The sequence below is a fragment of the Drosophila hydei genome, unplaced genomic scaffold (assembly GCF_003285905.1).
Source record: "Drosophila hydei strain 15085-1641.00,03,60 unplaced genomic scaffold, DhydRS2 tig00000149-arrow-pilon, whole genome shotgun sequence".
NCBI classification, from domain to species: domain Eukaryota; kingdom Metazoa; phylum Arthropoda; class Insecta; order Diptera; family Drosophilidae; genus Drosophila; species Drosophila hydei.
This window is the reverse complement of record NW_022045678.1, coordinates 3,212,375-3,226,340: the sequence shown is the minus strand read 5'-3', so window position 1 is coordinate 3,226,340 and position 13,966 is coordinate 3,212,375. Positions and strand designations below refer to the sequence as shown.

Below are 13,966 nucleotides of genomic sequence, written 5' to 3'. Positions count from 1 at the left end.
AACAGCGTCTTCTGCATTTAACGGTAACGGAACAAGTTTAAAGCTCTGGCCAATGCAACTCAGTTCGGGGTGCTGCCAACTGCTTATGAAACGTAAAAGCGCGAATTTGGACAAATTTTGAATTTTGATGACTTCCGAAATTTAGTTAACTACTTTTAACATAATTACTATTTTGGAAATTCAATATCCTGATATACGTCATTAATAGTGATAATATCACCCAAACGAACGGGACCTTTGAAAAATGAATAAATTATTAGAATTGGAGCAAAAACTTAAACAGAATATCAATTCACCTTTGACAGCTTTGAGCATTTGCATGCGCGGAAATGTTAACGACTCAACGCGAACTTCCGTGAAAATACCCCTGGCCCCAACACGACCCAATACTTTCACAACTCTGGCCGGTGAGGTGGGCGGATCCATTCCACTTATACAAATAAATATCACAAAATCACTGAACAATAAGAAGACTTGTTTACTCAACAATCAATTTATTGAATTTATATTTATTTGGAAATAAAACTCTATGATATAAGATTGAATCGGTTAAAAAATAAGTCAAGCAACAACTTCAGTTTGAAGAAGGAAATACTGGATGCTTGTTGAATATTTTTACTTTAGTTTTCATTAGCTAGTTAGTAAGCGTTTAGGTTTTTGTCGCTTACCTTTTATGACCAGCTTTGAGAAGAGACAACTTGAATCGTCAATGCTATAAATATAGACACTCTCTAAGGAAAACCAAACACCTAGTTAGGACACTTATCTAACAGCTCTAGAATGAGCTGACAAATGGAAAATAGAACTAGAGCGATTCGTCCCTTTGAATGATGTGGCATTTTGTATATGAAAGAATTGATAGTGTCAAAATAAAACCAAGTTTTAGTATAATTTCTTTACCTAATTCATTTTTTGGTCATTCCAGTAAACTCTGTATTTTCAATTCATATAAACCTTGTAAAAAAAACTGGCCAAGCATTTGCGTTTTCTATGTCTTCTGTGTAAAGTGATGTCAAGATATGCATATATACATACAAATATAGTCGCGTAAAATCCGAAAGGAAAGGAATTCCAAAAATATTAAGGCTGATAGCAGATGTTAATAGGTATCACGTGAAATATAAACAGGTTGCTAAACTGTTTCTCTTTTATTTTGTATACCTCATATTAACAGTATCTCGAAATAAATATAAATATACAGTAAAAGTAATATATAAATACAACTATCAAAGTCATGTAAATCCATTCCCAAGCGAGCACTAACAAGTCCCAAGCAAGTCCATATAATAGTTAAGTTCGAGTGATAACAATCCAGTAATACCCTCATTTAGTCAATCACACTTTCGAATTTGCCACGCAAGTTGACATCTCGCATAATAGCAGCGAGTTCGTCGTCTTTCTGGGAACGCATATCATCGATTAGGGATTCCTTGAAGCCCGCATCCTTGGCTGGGTCTTGGGGCAGTTGCTGCTTCTGTTTCTCTAGCTGCAGCTGTGGCACTTCAACGCTGAGTGTGGCACCGATGCGTTCCACACTCCAGCGACCAGCGATCTCCCCAATGCCAATCTGAGCCCAACTGTCCGTGCCAAACCAGATGGAGAGCGCTTCATTGTAGTCAGTAACATGTCCTCGAAATGGATTGGTGGGGCTGCCAAAGCCCAGATGGTTGATGGTATCTCTTAGCACCTTGGACAGCTTGGGCAGCTTGTGGGAATAGAACAAGACGGCGCCACCGATCAGGTGCGCCATGGAGCGCAGGCAGCGACATATGTGCTTCTTCAGCGCCGGCTCGAAGTCCATGAAGACGTCGTACTTGCCGCCCACAATGACAACGGGAAAGGGCAACAGCTCCAGTGAGTTGAGGTCCTGCTGCGCATGCTTCACTCGCTCCAAGGAGCGTCGCTCCATGTCCTCACGTAGCTGCGGCGTTGCCAGCTGCAGCATCCGTTGTGCCGTGTCCCTCAATCCTCGATATGCACACTCCAGATCCGACCACACGCGCTGCGGCTGGGACAGATCGATCATGATGAAGGCGGACATCTGCTGCAGTCCATGCGTGCGCATCGGCACCTCCAGCAACTGCTCCGCATTGTCCAGGGAGCCCAGCTCCCAGACGTTCAACACCTGTGCACCCTTGCCGCTGCCCATGCGCCGACCATAGCTATATTCCAGAGCCATTGTTGGACGCGTCGTCAGCTCCTCCCGGTCGAAAAACCTATTTATAGCCATCGACTTGCCCTGAACAGAGTTTCTTATTCAGTCTATAGAACTGTGGAGCTGCCTTGCCTCGACTCACCACACACTTGCTGCCCAGCACGAATAAGGTGCGCTCCTTGGGCGCCGTGGAGCTAGCCTCCAGCTGGCGCAAACGTTCCTGCTCCTCGGCCAGGCGTCCGGCTATCTCCTGTATGCTGCCCGCTGCACTTAAGCTGCTCGGATTGCTCTTGTCAAACATGCTCCTCAATTTTCCATGAATTGTGTATACAAATTGCGGCAAACGCATGACATAGGGCAACACTTTGTTTGGGCCCTTTGAAATGTAGCCATGGCAATCTGTCAGAGTTGCCGAGTTGCCGAGTCCTGCAAGCAAATGAGAAACTCAGAAATGGCTGGAAACCAATATACTCTGTTTGGGACCCTTCATACATGTATATACCCTGTTTTTATATTTTAATGGAACTCAAGGTATATTGACTTTCTACACATATTTATTACAAGTAAAAAGAACTAACTCTGAATGAAGAAGCATGTGCGTTAGTCGAGACTGCTCGACTAGAAGATACCCTGAATACTGTGAGTAGATGATGTACATTACAAACAACACACACACATACGCACGATCGTATAGCACTCGGCGCTCTGCATACTGCGCAGTTGACGCCGCGACTGCGCTTGGGCTGCAGACTGAAGTATGGAGACTTAATTGTTAAAAAACTTTTCTGCTAAGTGAACTTTCTTATTCAAATTTTTAGAGCGTAATAATGACATTCAAGTGTCATAAGTCTCTAATGCTTAAAGGGGTGAGACATCCGAAATCAAAGAAATTACAAATTTGAGTATTCGTTACAGAAACATATAAATCTACTTTATATGGCCTGCCACGCCACCTTCTGGCTGTTAGCTTAACTCGTACACTCGACCGTCCTTGAATACGCCCATGCAAGCATCTGCCCTAAGAACTATGTGGTTGTTAATCTTTAAGTGTGTATGTACGAAATATTTAATAAAATGTCTAATGAAAAAAGAATAATCCATTCTTTAGATGAAATGTGACTTTTCTTAACTAAATATTTCCAAAAGACTTAATAAAATAGTTTATATATGTAATAAAAGAAACAGAAGAAAGCATAGACACAACCCATAATGGTTCGAGTCCCCAATGCATCGCAGCGATTAATTTGGATAAATTTCACATTATGTGGGCTTATAAAACTGTGCACTGCTTGCTAATTTTATCCGATATTGTCGTTGTTAGATAATTCGATATATTTTACTATGATTGTTTTTACATTGATAGAGGGCGCTTTAGCTGCGAAATTTCTTGTGTAATTTCTTAGTTACCCCAAAAAACATATTTTTCTCTACAGTTTATTTAAGTTCTGTTAGGTGCTGCAATCAAGCAATTAAATAGTAAAAATATTACTTAAGCATATTTTTAACTGAAATGCTGCAATTGAACTGCTTACTCCTTGCTGTAACAAGCATTGCCGTTGTTCCAATTCCAAATGTTTGTGCTGCGTATTATATTCCATGTTATTTAACTTTCCCATTCGAATTCGATTTCGATGATTTTTCTATATTTTGAATTATAATGTTTCTCTTCTATGTTTATGATATGCTATGTTCGTTTTATGTTCTATGTTTTGGTTTTCGATGTCTATATTTATTTTAATACTGCTTGTTCTATGTTTTCGACACAGTTTGCCATAAAATTGTAAATGGAACTGCTTAGCCTCAGGTTTGGCTACGCAACGCTAGATGGTGCTTTAGTAGCACAAAATTATCACTCCATAATAAATTGAATAGATTAAAAACTGAAATGTAGAAATTGATTGTGAAAAATATAAACTTATTTCATTTCATCGAGGCCTAATGTCGCCATTTACTGTCAATTTTATTCACATCTATGTTGGATATTTGGTATTCGAATTCCTATATAGGTAATTGCATATATGCACGCCCGCATTGGCAGGCGAGTCGTAGATGGAATTGGGTTTTGGCATTGTTACTTATCTGCGTTTGAGCTGCGTCGCTTCATCTGGCTTATTCGCTTTTGCTTTTAGTGCTGTGCAGCGTGCCCGACCGGCGAGTCATCAAACATAATTACTTGCCCAGAGGCATGCAGCAATTGACATTTCGGTGGCAGACCCGTCATCCAAAACTTGGCTACTGACTGCAGACTGCGCCCCGTTGCCGACGGCCCCGCTGGCCAATGGATTTGCCAGCAAACTCATTAGCCTTTGCTGCCGACTTTGAACTTCAAGGCGAAGCAGCTCCATTATAGCCCCGGGCTCTAATTGATAATGAAATTCGCTGGGCTGCCCTTTAAGCTAAGCCACTGCACCTTGGAACGTCTGCTCCCATCTCCTGATGTGTGCCCACCCTGCCCACCGACAGCTGCTGGCAATGAACCCATATCCAAAATGGAGTTGCGTTTTGTTGCAACTTTCTCTAGCTTTGTGGCCTGCCACTGAAGAATTGTGTTTATTTCGATACCCTGTTTGCAATTGAACAAGCTTTGATTGCCTTTTAAGATAAATATGAGCAAGAAATTTGTATGAGTTGTTATTCGAAATAATGAAATAATGAATGAGTCTCAAAATGAACTAGCAAACTGTAGTCGATATAGTTCAAATAATCATGAACGAAACTCTGTAATCTGAGTGATTCAAAAGTTCATTTACGATTTGTTCTTTTGAGCTGTTCAGCGATATGTTCTTTTGAGCTATTATGAGTGACTCTACAGCTGCCTCAAAAGTATTTAGTGTTAATGAGCCTGAACTGGAACTAGTTCACAGCTTAAAAATTAATGAAAATTGCATTACCAATTTGCACTCAAAAAGGAGCAATCACACAGTCTCAACGCAGCTTTACCATCACAGGGTATATCTTAGTCGAGCATAACTACTAGTTGGCCAAGCTATTCATGGCTGATAACCCAGCATTCACTCTGCGCTGCTTCTTCTTTTCGCCCAAAAGCCAGTCTATGGCCACGATATGTGTGCATCGCCATCAGAGCCTCGGTTCGCGTCTGCCTTTATGTGACTTGATATGCTGCTACTTGCTTATGATGATTTATCTAAGAAATAACTCATTTCTATGGTAACTCAACTGTGGCTCGCCCTGGCCAGGCTATGGCTCGTCCTCCGCCTGCTCGGCCAGTTGCCCAATTCACTTTCACTGCACTCTGAGCTCGCACCATGGCTCCCAAAAGCATGAGAATATTCTGTGTGCTAACATTAAAGAATCATTCAATTTCAAAACTTAATGCTTATAAATCAATATTTGAAGACCTAGAAATCTATAAATACTTTGTGCGCGCACATGATGGCTATGTGGATATCTTAATTGAGATATTCTTCTTGATCAGAATGCTAAATAATTGCTTTGTTACTATGAGTCTGTTGCTAAGCTAGGTAAGATCTTGTATATATAGATATAGAAGATAGAAGACAGTAGCTGAAGGACAGAAGATAGCCTCCACTGGCAAGTGCCTGCTCAGCTGACGTCCTGGCAAATTAAACAAGTAAGAAAGCTCTAGTCGGGGTGTTCGACTAGGAGATACCCTGATCCCAGTCCTATTTATTAATATTTTCCGTATAGGTTTCCCATTTTCAATCAGGGTATAAAAAGCACTAATTTGAAATGCACGACAAGCAGATACCCTAAGTTCTGTGGCAAGTGCATGACTCGTAGACAACATGCAAAGCTGCTGCTATAGTTGAAGTTTTTTTCTTTATATATATATATATATATATATATATATATATATATATATATATATATATATATATATATATTATATATATATATATATATATATATATATATATATATATATATATATATATATCTATATCTATAACTCACAGAGCTAAGAACCTGAAAATATTAAACAATGTTAAAAAATAATTATTAAAAAATGAAAATATTAAAAAATAATTAACAATACGTATTTCAATACTTATTTCAATGAAATTTATTCAATTTATTTGAATTCCCAGCAACTGCCACAAAGCCTCCATAAGTTCTTATTCCTTTGGCCTGATCATCATTTGAACAAATTTCAGTGGATAGTTCGAATTGCGCCACTGAATCCCACCTCGCGCCGTATCATACTTTGCATTGAGACTACAAAAAAGAAAACAAAGTTCAGGAATTCAGTTCAATTTACCTGTACTCAGTCATGTTGACTCACCTGTCGAAGCATGAGCTGAACCACCAACCACATTGAGCCAAGAGTGCGCAATTGTAATTGGGAAACAAATCGTGATCATGATCAAAAGTTGAGAACTCCCAATGGAGATGGTGGGACATGCCATCATTCACGTTGCCCTCGTAGCTTCCCAATGAATTGAGTCTGAAGTTGTCCTCTTTTCCGGCTATGCTGAAGTTAGCATAACGTCCATATAATATTTTGTTTTTAACATCCTTCATGTATACATAGAGCTCGTGTGGCTGTGAGCTCGTCAATTGGTGCAGTTTGTCGAGGCCAATGAAAAATTCTCCCTCCAATTGCCCAAAGCCCGAGCGGTAGTCCAGCATGCTCCGCTTGAAGTCTACAGAGCCGTCTAGACGACGCTGAATTACTGTCCAACCGGAATCGACCAGACTCGAATCGCAGGGCACCTCAAAGGGGTTCGAATCGGACACTTTCAGCTCGTAGATTCCATCCTCTTTACCTATGCAACTTGAGGGGAAAGCCACTTCAGACTCTGCCTCTGCCTCTGCCTCCTTTGCAGAGAGCCGCTTTTCAGGCACTGCTTGAGCTTCGCTTTTGAGTCTTAGGATTTCAGAACTCTGGTTCTTCAGCTCCGAGCCAAGTTGATCTGCCTTGCAGTTTACAATTTGCCCTCTCATTGCCTCTTGGAGCTTATTAACCAAGTCTTGGTTGGAGGCCAGCAATTCGCCCTTGGTCAAGCAATGTCTTTGATGTGATTTGCTCAGTTCTAGTTGACTCTCTAAAGACTCAATAGTTGCCTCGAGCTGCTGAATCTTAGCAGTCAACGCGCTGAACCGACTCTCCTTCTCTTGAACAGAGGCGACATATGGCAGCAGAGGCTCCACTATGCTGAAACAAAAGCCTCCGCACTGAGAGCTGTGCTGCAATACACAGATGATACTTCAAGTCAGACTAGATCACACTCACTCAAGGGTGAACTTACAGAGCTCTCACCTGCCACTGCTGACAGGCATAGCAATGAAATGAGTGAAAGAATTTGCAGTCTACACATTTCCAATCTGAAGACTGTGATTCTGAAACAACAATTTCAAACTGAAGCTTGCTGCGAGTGCGAAATAGCCTAACTCAAAGCACTTGCTTATCAAACGGGTCAAAGTCGGGCCAAAATAGGCTCTCAGAGTGGGCATCTTGTATTTCATTGTATTATCACTCAAATAATCTGCTCAAATAATCTGCTTTGTTTTCGCATGAATTGCCTCTCTTTGCTCTCTGTTTGCTGCCTGGAACTGTGTGATTTCAGCTCTCTATTTGAGACGCATAGAGGCTGTTGCTCTGTTCATATGGAGTATATTTAGATTGGCTACATTGGTTTACAGCAAGTGAAGGATCAGTAGATGCCATATATATATATATATATATATATTTATATGTATATATATGTATATATATATTCCCACATGCCGTGGCAAATCAGAAAATCCCAAATCTGCCTCAGTTTTTGCGCCGCATTCGTCTGCAAGTGAATCGCTGTTGATGTCCTCCCCAAGTAGACTTATAAATTATAGGGTTCATCTATTAGAATCTTAGTTTAAAAGTTGACCGTGAACGAGCATTGTGCAGTCGGTTGCGCCCGACTCAATAATTATTATTGGCTTTAATTGATATCTTAAAAGTGAAATTCAGGCTAAATTTATGTATGACTTCTGCATGCTTGCATTTGCCTCAACAAGACACGCACGCACACACATGGACACACTCCCACGCACACACACACACAGACAAAGTAATAATAAGCCCACAGAGCAAACACACAGATACGAAGTCTGCAATCAAATGACTTTCGCATGGAATCAAAGTCCGAGCGACATTTTGGCTTGCAAATTGCATTTTAGATTCTGCGTTATATAAACTAGTCGAGAGACTTGCCTACAAAAGCTAATCGCATTCAAATGCTAGTTGAGATTAGTCCAACTCATGGCAAATCGTCATCTAATAAGCTAAAAGCTCTTCAACTTGTTAAATATATATATATATATATATATATATATATATATATATATATCTCAATATATGTATATATAATTATCTGTGCGAAATGCCCAATTGACATTTACCCAATTTAAAAAAGTGAAGATACTTTTTTTTCGTGTATTAATAAATAATTCTTGACTTGCATTTCACATATAAAAATATTTATATATATACATATTTTTTTATATAAATATATATGTAAATAAAAATATTATTTTACAATTTTGGCTCTTACTTGGAAGTGTTTTAATTATAATATTTTGTTATTTGTTGAGCACGCAAACAACATAAAGTTGAAAGTTATTTTAATAGAGCTTGCAGTTTGTAAATTGCATTAAATTTAAATGAATGAATGCGTTGTATAATAAAAGTTGCTTAAATTAAATTAAATTAAATTAAAATCGAAACAGAAGAATTAAAATTAATAAATAAAATAAATTATTAGAACTTATAGTATGTATATATTATATATTATATATATATATATATATATATATATATATATATATATAATACCTACTATATGTTCTAATAATTTATTTTATTTATGAATTTTAATTAACAGGGAAAAACTGATATTTACTGCTGGAAACTTAAAATTTGACAATTGATTTGCTGTTGACCCTTGTGATTTATATAATATAATACATAATAATATAATATAATAATATGTGATACTATAAAATTATCACTAGAATCTCTTTTCTAAGTTTGCCACTTCATGATTGTCTTCTGCTGTTGCAGTAGTATTGCTGTCAGGCTGAGAGCTGTGTGTGAGTTGTTGTGGAGCTTGTATCCGAGTGAGTTTGTGTCTTGAGTCTACGCTTCAAATTGTGACTTCGTCAATCACGACTGTTGAGTGAGAGTGAGACCTGACATACAGAGTCATTATGATTGTCAGTGGGCAAAGAGAAGCAAATAGAAATAGTCATTCATAATTCTTGATGTCCTTCTCAAACGAACCTTTAAGTTCTAAGTCTCTGCGTGATGTGTTCTAAATACCAAAATATTGATAAATAAATTTAACTATTTTGTAACCAAAAATGAGTGGGAAAATTCTCTTTTAAGAAAGCACTATTAAATTGATAAAATAAACATAAACATTGTGTCCCTTCGAGAACTCACAAAGGACATTTTGTCTATTTAGCGCTCTAAATATTTAAGTAAAGCACTTTTAAAATCAAGCATATCGATATTTACATTTATCGATATCAGCTACATAAGAAGACATAAAATATGGAAAATAAATTGTACTGCATAAGGTATTCAGCTTAACTTTTGCCACATTCGAGACTCAGGCATTTGCAGCGGCGAACGTCAATAGTTGTCTGTGTCTTATTTTATAGATGCTCTGTGCTGGCAATCGCAGAAGATATAGGATTTGAATAAGGGAGTTTTATGACGCAGGGAAGACCCGCCAGAATGCCACTTGCCATCACACACACGCACACACACACACACATTCTGTCGAATTGCCGAGTTGGAAAAAAGGATGCGCCGACATCATTTGTCATTTGTCAGGAAGGAAAACAAAGCTAAGAGCAAAGTTGGCATGTGGAAAAAAGTTTAAGGAAAAATAGCTGACAGTGGCATCGGAACGTGCATAAGTTCAAGTTTTCGCGTCTCTGCTCGTAGCTCCAGCTCCACTTGAGGCGTCTCTTAATCTTCAACTATGTTTGCGCGGCGAGAAGGACAACCGGGAGCAGGCTGCATAGCTTTGGTTTGACCTTCCAGCTTATTTCTATTAGCGCAACGAATAACATTTAACTAATCTTGATCTTGAGAGGCAGTTGGAGAGGATTCATTGATTGATGGCGTCAGCCGTGTTGTGCAGCCTGCCAAAGCGCGAGTCAAGCCGTATCCTTGATGCTGCCTGTCGCTGTTCACACCTTGTTTCAGCATGCACACTGAGAATGTGGCAAAAAATCTGAAGGGGAATGTCAACCTTCCGCTAACCAAATTTGATGGCTTGTCAGAGGCTGCGACTGGGAGCTGGGGACTTTTTTGCAGCGCCAAGTTTCCCTCTCTGTCAGCTGCAACGAGGCAACTGCAGTTTTTCTGACTTGTGAAATTATCGAAATTGTATTATGGAAATTTTATGCAAAGCATTTTTTTTTTTGGAGCAGCGCCTGCATTGCCTTTGTTGTTGGAAATTAGTTTTTCAATTTGCCATCACATGCAAGCAGGCAGCAAATAAATAAATACAAAAAATAGCCCAGTATCCTGGCGCTGGGCCTGGGCGAAGTTTTTGCTTTGTGCAGCAGCAGCCGACCAAAGAAACGACAAGGACTCGACGTCTCGAACCGGAGGCTCCTTATGCCACTAGCCACCAGGAGCAAGTTATGTGCATATTTCTGATAGCTTCGCCATTTTCAATATGCAGATTGATTTGTATTTGTATTTGGATTTGGCTTCGTCGCTACACGGAACGCAACGAGACGAAAGCGTGAAGGCACTCGGCGCGACGTAACTTTGAAGCGGAATTCTTAATTAAAAACAGGCCAATGTCCCAGCGGAGCTATAGATAACATGGCATAGGCCCCAGCCAACCATTCATCTAGCGCTCGAGCTTAATTTATATCCGGCGCAAGGTGAGGAATGCAGCCCGATCAACATGTTGCGACCATAATGTTCCATGGTAACTAAACGGCACGTAATTGCAACTGCAACTGCAGTCCGACCTCGTTTGAGCTCCACGCCACTCCACTGCACTCCATAGAAGCTAGCGTTGTGCTGTGCAAATTGTGGGCCCATTCAGCTGGTAAGAATTATGCGTTGAGCCCACAAATGGATTCGAGCTGCTAACTTAGCTCTAAAGTGGGCCAGCATGCGGGCAAGAGTTATGAAATAAGGCGATATTCCTTTAAACTACTTTCCACTCGACTTTGTGGCATTTAGGCGACTTGCTCAAAGTCTCAAATATCAAAGTCTTTAAAAAATACTTTTGTTGTGTTAGATTGTATAATAGGCGAATGAAGTTTTGCTTGATCTGCCATCAAGTGATATTGATGTGATTGAGAATTAAAAATCTATGTAAAAATATCAGTTGGAAATATTCTCCAATTGCTTGATTTGCTTATTCTATTCTATGGAATCCTCTTTTAGCGTGGCCTAGGCATGGATATGTTTTATAGTTGAAGCATAATTAAATTCGAATACGTCACGTGAGTAGGGCATGTGAGGCACATATTGATATAGAGCATATAGAATTGTATCTTATTATATCACATATAAATATATAACTTTATCCTTAAGCAGAATGATGAACTTTGTGTATTTGATTATGAATTAAAAAAAAAAACAAACTTTAATTTAAAATATTTATTTAAGTATTCCATAAGCAATTTGCTAAAAAATATAATAATAAAATATAATATAATAAATATAATATAATAATAATAATAAAAGCTGAACAATGAATGCTATATGCATTAGAGGCTTAAACTTTGCGTATCTATGTTCTGGTGGGGTATTCACTATGCATAATACTTCGACTTGAATTAAATATATTATAGAAATGACCCAAAATACTTGAGACAGCTGCTGTCTCAAGTCTCCGAGTCAGTGTATGCACTTTCCTAAGAATCTTAATAGCAGCCCTAACGTAACATTTTCCAAGTTAAAGAGTATAGATTAAATTTGTCAATATCTGCACTGAATATTGTTTAATTCAATTAGACTTCAAATTTGTGTTTGCGCAGTTAAACTTTTATTTAAATTATTGACACTAATGAAACTGTTTGAATACTTAATTTATTTATAAGACTTTTAATTAAATCTATTTAGAATACTTTTGTAATCAGTTTAGTTATACAGAAATTGCGATATACCAAATTAATTTAAAAACTTTTCATACTTACGAGTTACATAGAATAGTCAAGAAATATGTGTGCACTTCTCTTAAGAGTAAGTCTCTTTAAAGTCTTGCCTAGAGTATCCTTAGATACTCAATGATAAACCAATCGATAAATCTTTTTGTTCAGTGGGACTTTCCTGCTGTTGCTCAGATTTGACTTTCAGTTAAACATTGTTCATCTTTATTTTTGATAGTTCACATTGCTTGAGCGAGATAGCCTGAGCATGAGTTAAATGCAAAAATCTCTATCTCGCGTTGCTTAAGACCTAATATCAAGTTCTCTGAACTTCAGTATTGACAGAGTTGAAATATTTTAGTCTAGAATCAATGCATAGCTGTCAAAGTCAGTGCTATGAAGGATTGAAATTCAAAGTTTTACCATAACAAAATGATGTTTCCTGCTGTTGAGATCGTTAACTATAAATTGATTGCTATCAGTTGAGTTGAAATGCTTTAGATACAAATGGATGGGCAGATGCTCAGAACCAGATCGACTCGGCTGATATATGGTTTACAGACAAAGGGAAGTTTGATTTAAAATTATTTGTATAAAACCAACTCTGATTAACATCTAATTGTGTTGCTCTTCTCTCATCACATATTCGCATAATAAAGCTCGAAAGCAGCATACCAAATATTGACTCCATATCTTAGCTATTTTCCTATGTGAATCGATGTTTTCCCTATTTTATCACAAGTTGTTAAAGCATATTTGAACCTGTAAAGCAAAAGCCACTCGACTTGGTGCATGTCTCTCGCTATTTCTCATGTCCACATGTTTTTGGTCATAAATCTGCAATTACCAGCCAGCACGGCGATGGGATCCCAGCAGCAGTTGCTGTTGCTGCCCCGGTCCTTGGCCAGGACAGTCGCTGTCGCCGAATTGCCGAGGCGAGTCCACAAACTGGAGTTGGAGCATTGTTTTTAATGCCTTTTTTGTTACTTTGATTCAGAATTGAATCTGTTGCAGTTTAAAGCGCTCTTTTGGGGCCAATGTGGCACATAAATTATGCCTTGTTTGATGCAATTTGATTGGAGGCTTCTCAAAGTTCGCTGCAAGACTTTTCACTTAGTTTCGACCAAGTAAATAGGCAACTGCAAAAGAACTTCAACTTTTCACTCCCTGCTATTTCCTCCTTGTTTCAGCTGGTAATTTTTTTATATTTTCTATTTTTTTTTTGCTCTCTCTTGGCCAAGTCCTGACTCGACCAACTCCAACTTGTATGCGTTCACGCTTGGCAGCCAATTCAAGTCGTGTCATTTTGTTGAGTTTGTGTTGAGAGTTCGTTTGGTTGAGCTGCCGACTTACCGCTCAGCCTCGTCCTCGTCACCACCGCCTTTCGGCTGCTGCACTCTGCTGCTTGGCATTTCAAGCTCTTCTGGTAATTCAAATGTCAGTCCGTCAGTCCGTCAGCCAGTCAAGTCACTTAGTCAGTTAGTCAGTTAGTCAGTTAGTCAGTTAGTCAAACGGCACGCCAATGTAAGGCAAAGTTCTTGCCAGGCTTACACCACTTCAGATTGGCAACTGCCTGTCCAATCCCCGCTCTGTTTCTCCCAAGCGGATTCCTGCGCCGTGTAGCCCAACGCCCGTTGCCCTACTGTTTCACGTGGCCAGGTGTTGTCTTACCTGGCTACGCTTTAAAACATTCATTTATGTGTAAAGCTGTAAAATAAG

The 13,966-nt window shown here is 38.9% G+C and overlaps 2 protein-coding genes across 2 annotated transcripts; both read right to left on the bottom strand.

The window, feature by feature from the left end:
* Positions 1 to 152: 152 nt before the first annotated feature.
* On the bottom strand, positions 153 to 563 carry LOC111603861 (40S ribosomal protein S28). Its single transcript, XM_023321666.1, has 2 exons — positions 297 to 563; positions 153 to 235 (listed from the first exon to the last, which is right to left on the bottom strand). Exons 1-2 carry the CDS (start codon positions 424 to 426, stop codon positions 168 to 170), a joined length of 198 nt encoding a protein of 65 aa, XP_023177434.1. The 5' UTR covers positions 427 to 563; the 3' UTR covers positions 153 to 167.
* Positions 564 to 1,228: 665 nt separating this feature from the next.
* Positions 1,229 to 7,417, bottom strand: LOC111603992. Its single transcript, XM_030223224.1, has 5 exons — positions 7,398 to 7,417; positions 6,420 to 7,343; positions 6,324 to 6,352; positions 2,298 to 2,581; positions 1,229 to 2,239 (listed from the first exon to the last, which is right to left on the bottom strand). Exons 1-5 carry the CDS (start codon positions 7,415 to 7,417, stop codon positions 1,328 to 1,330), a joined length of 2,169 nt encoding a protein of 722 aa, XP_030079084.1. The 3' UTR covers positions 1,229 to 1,327.
* Between the last annotated feature and the right edge of the window lie 6,549 nt (positions 7,418 to 13,966).

What these genes read in the sequence shown, in the direction of transcription:
- LOC111603861 (XM_023321666.1), bottom strand. Translation starts at nt 426, where the DNA reads ATGGATCCGCCCACCTCACCGGCCAGAGTTGTGAAAGTATTGGGTCGT. An exon ending in AATGCTCAAAGCTGTCAAAG is followed by an intron (nt 236 to 296) that starts GTGAATTGATAT and finishes CATTTTTCAAAG; the next exon opens with GTCCCGTTCGTTTGGGTGAT.
- LOC111603992 (XM_030223224.1), bottom strand. Translation starts at nt 7,417, where the DNA reads ATGCCTGTCAGCAGTGGCAG. An exon ending in ATGCCTGTCAGCAGTGGCAG is followed by an intron (nt 7,344 to 7,397) that starts GTGAGAGCTCTG and finishes TCTGACTTGAAG; the next exon opens with TATCATCTGTGTATTGCAGC. An exon ending in TGCTGGGCAGCAAGTGTGTG is followed by an intron (nt 2,240 to 2,297) that starts GTGAGTCGAGGC and finishes AACTCTGTTCAG; the next exon opens with GGCAAGTCGATGGCTATAAA.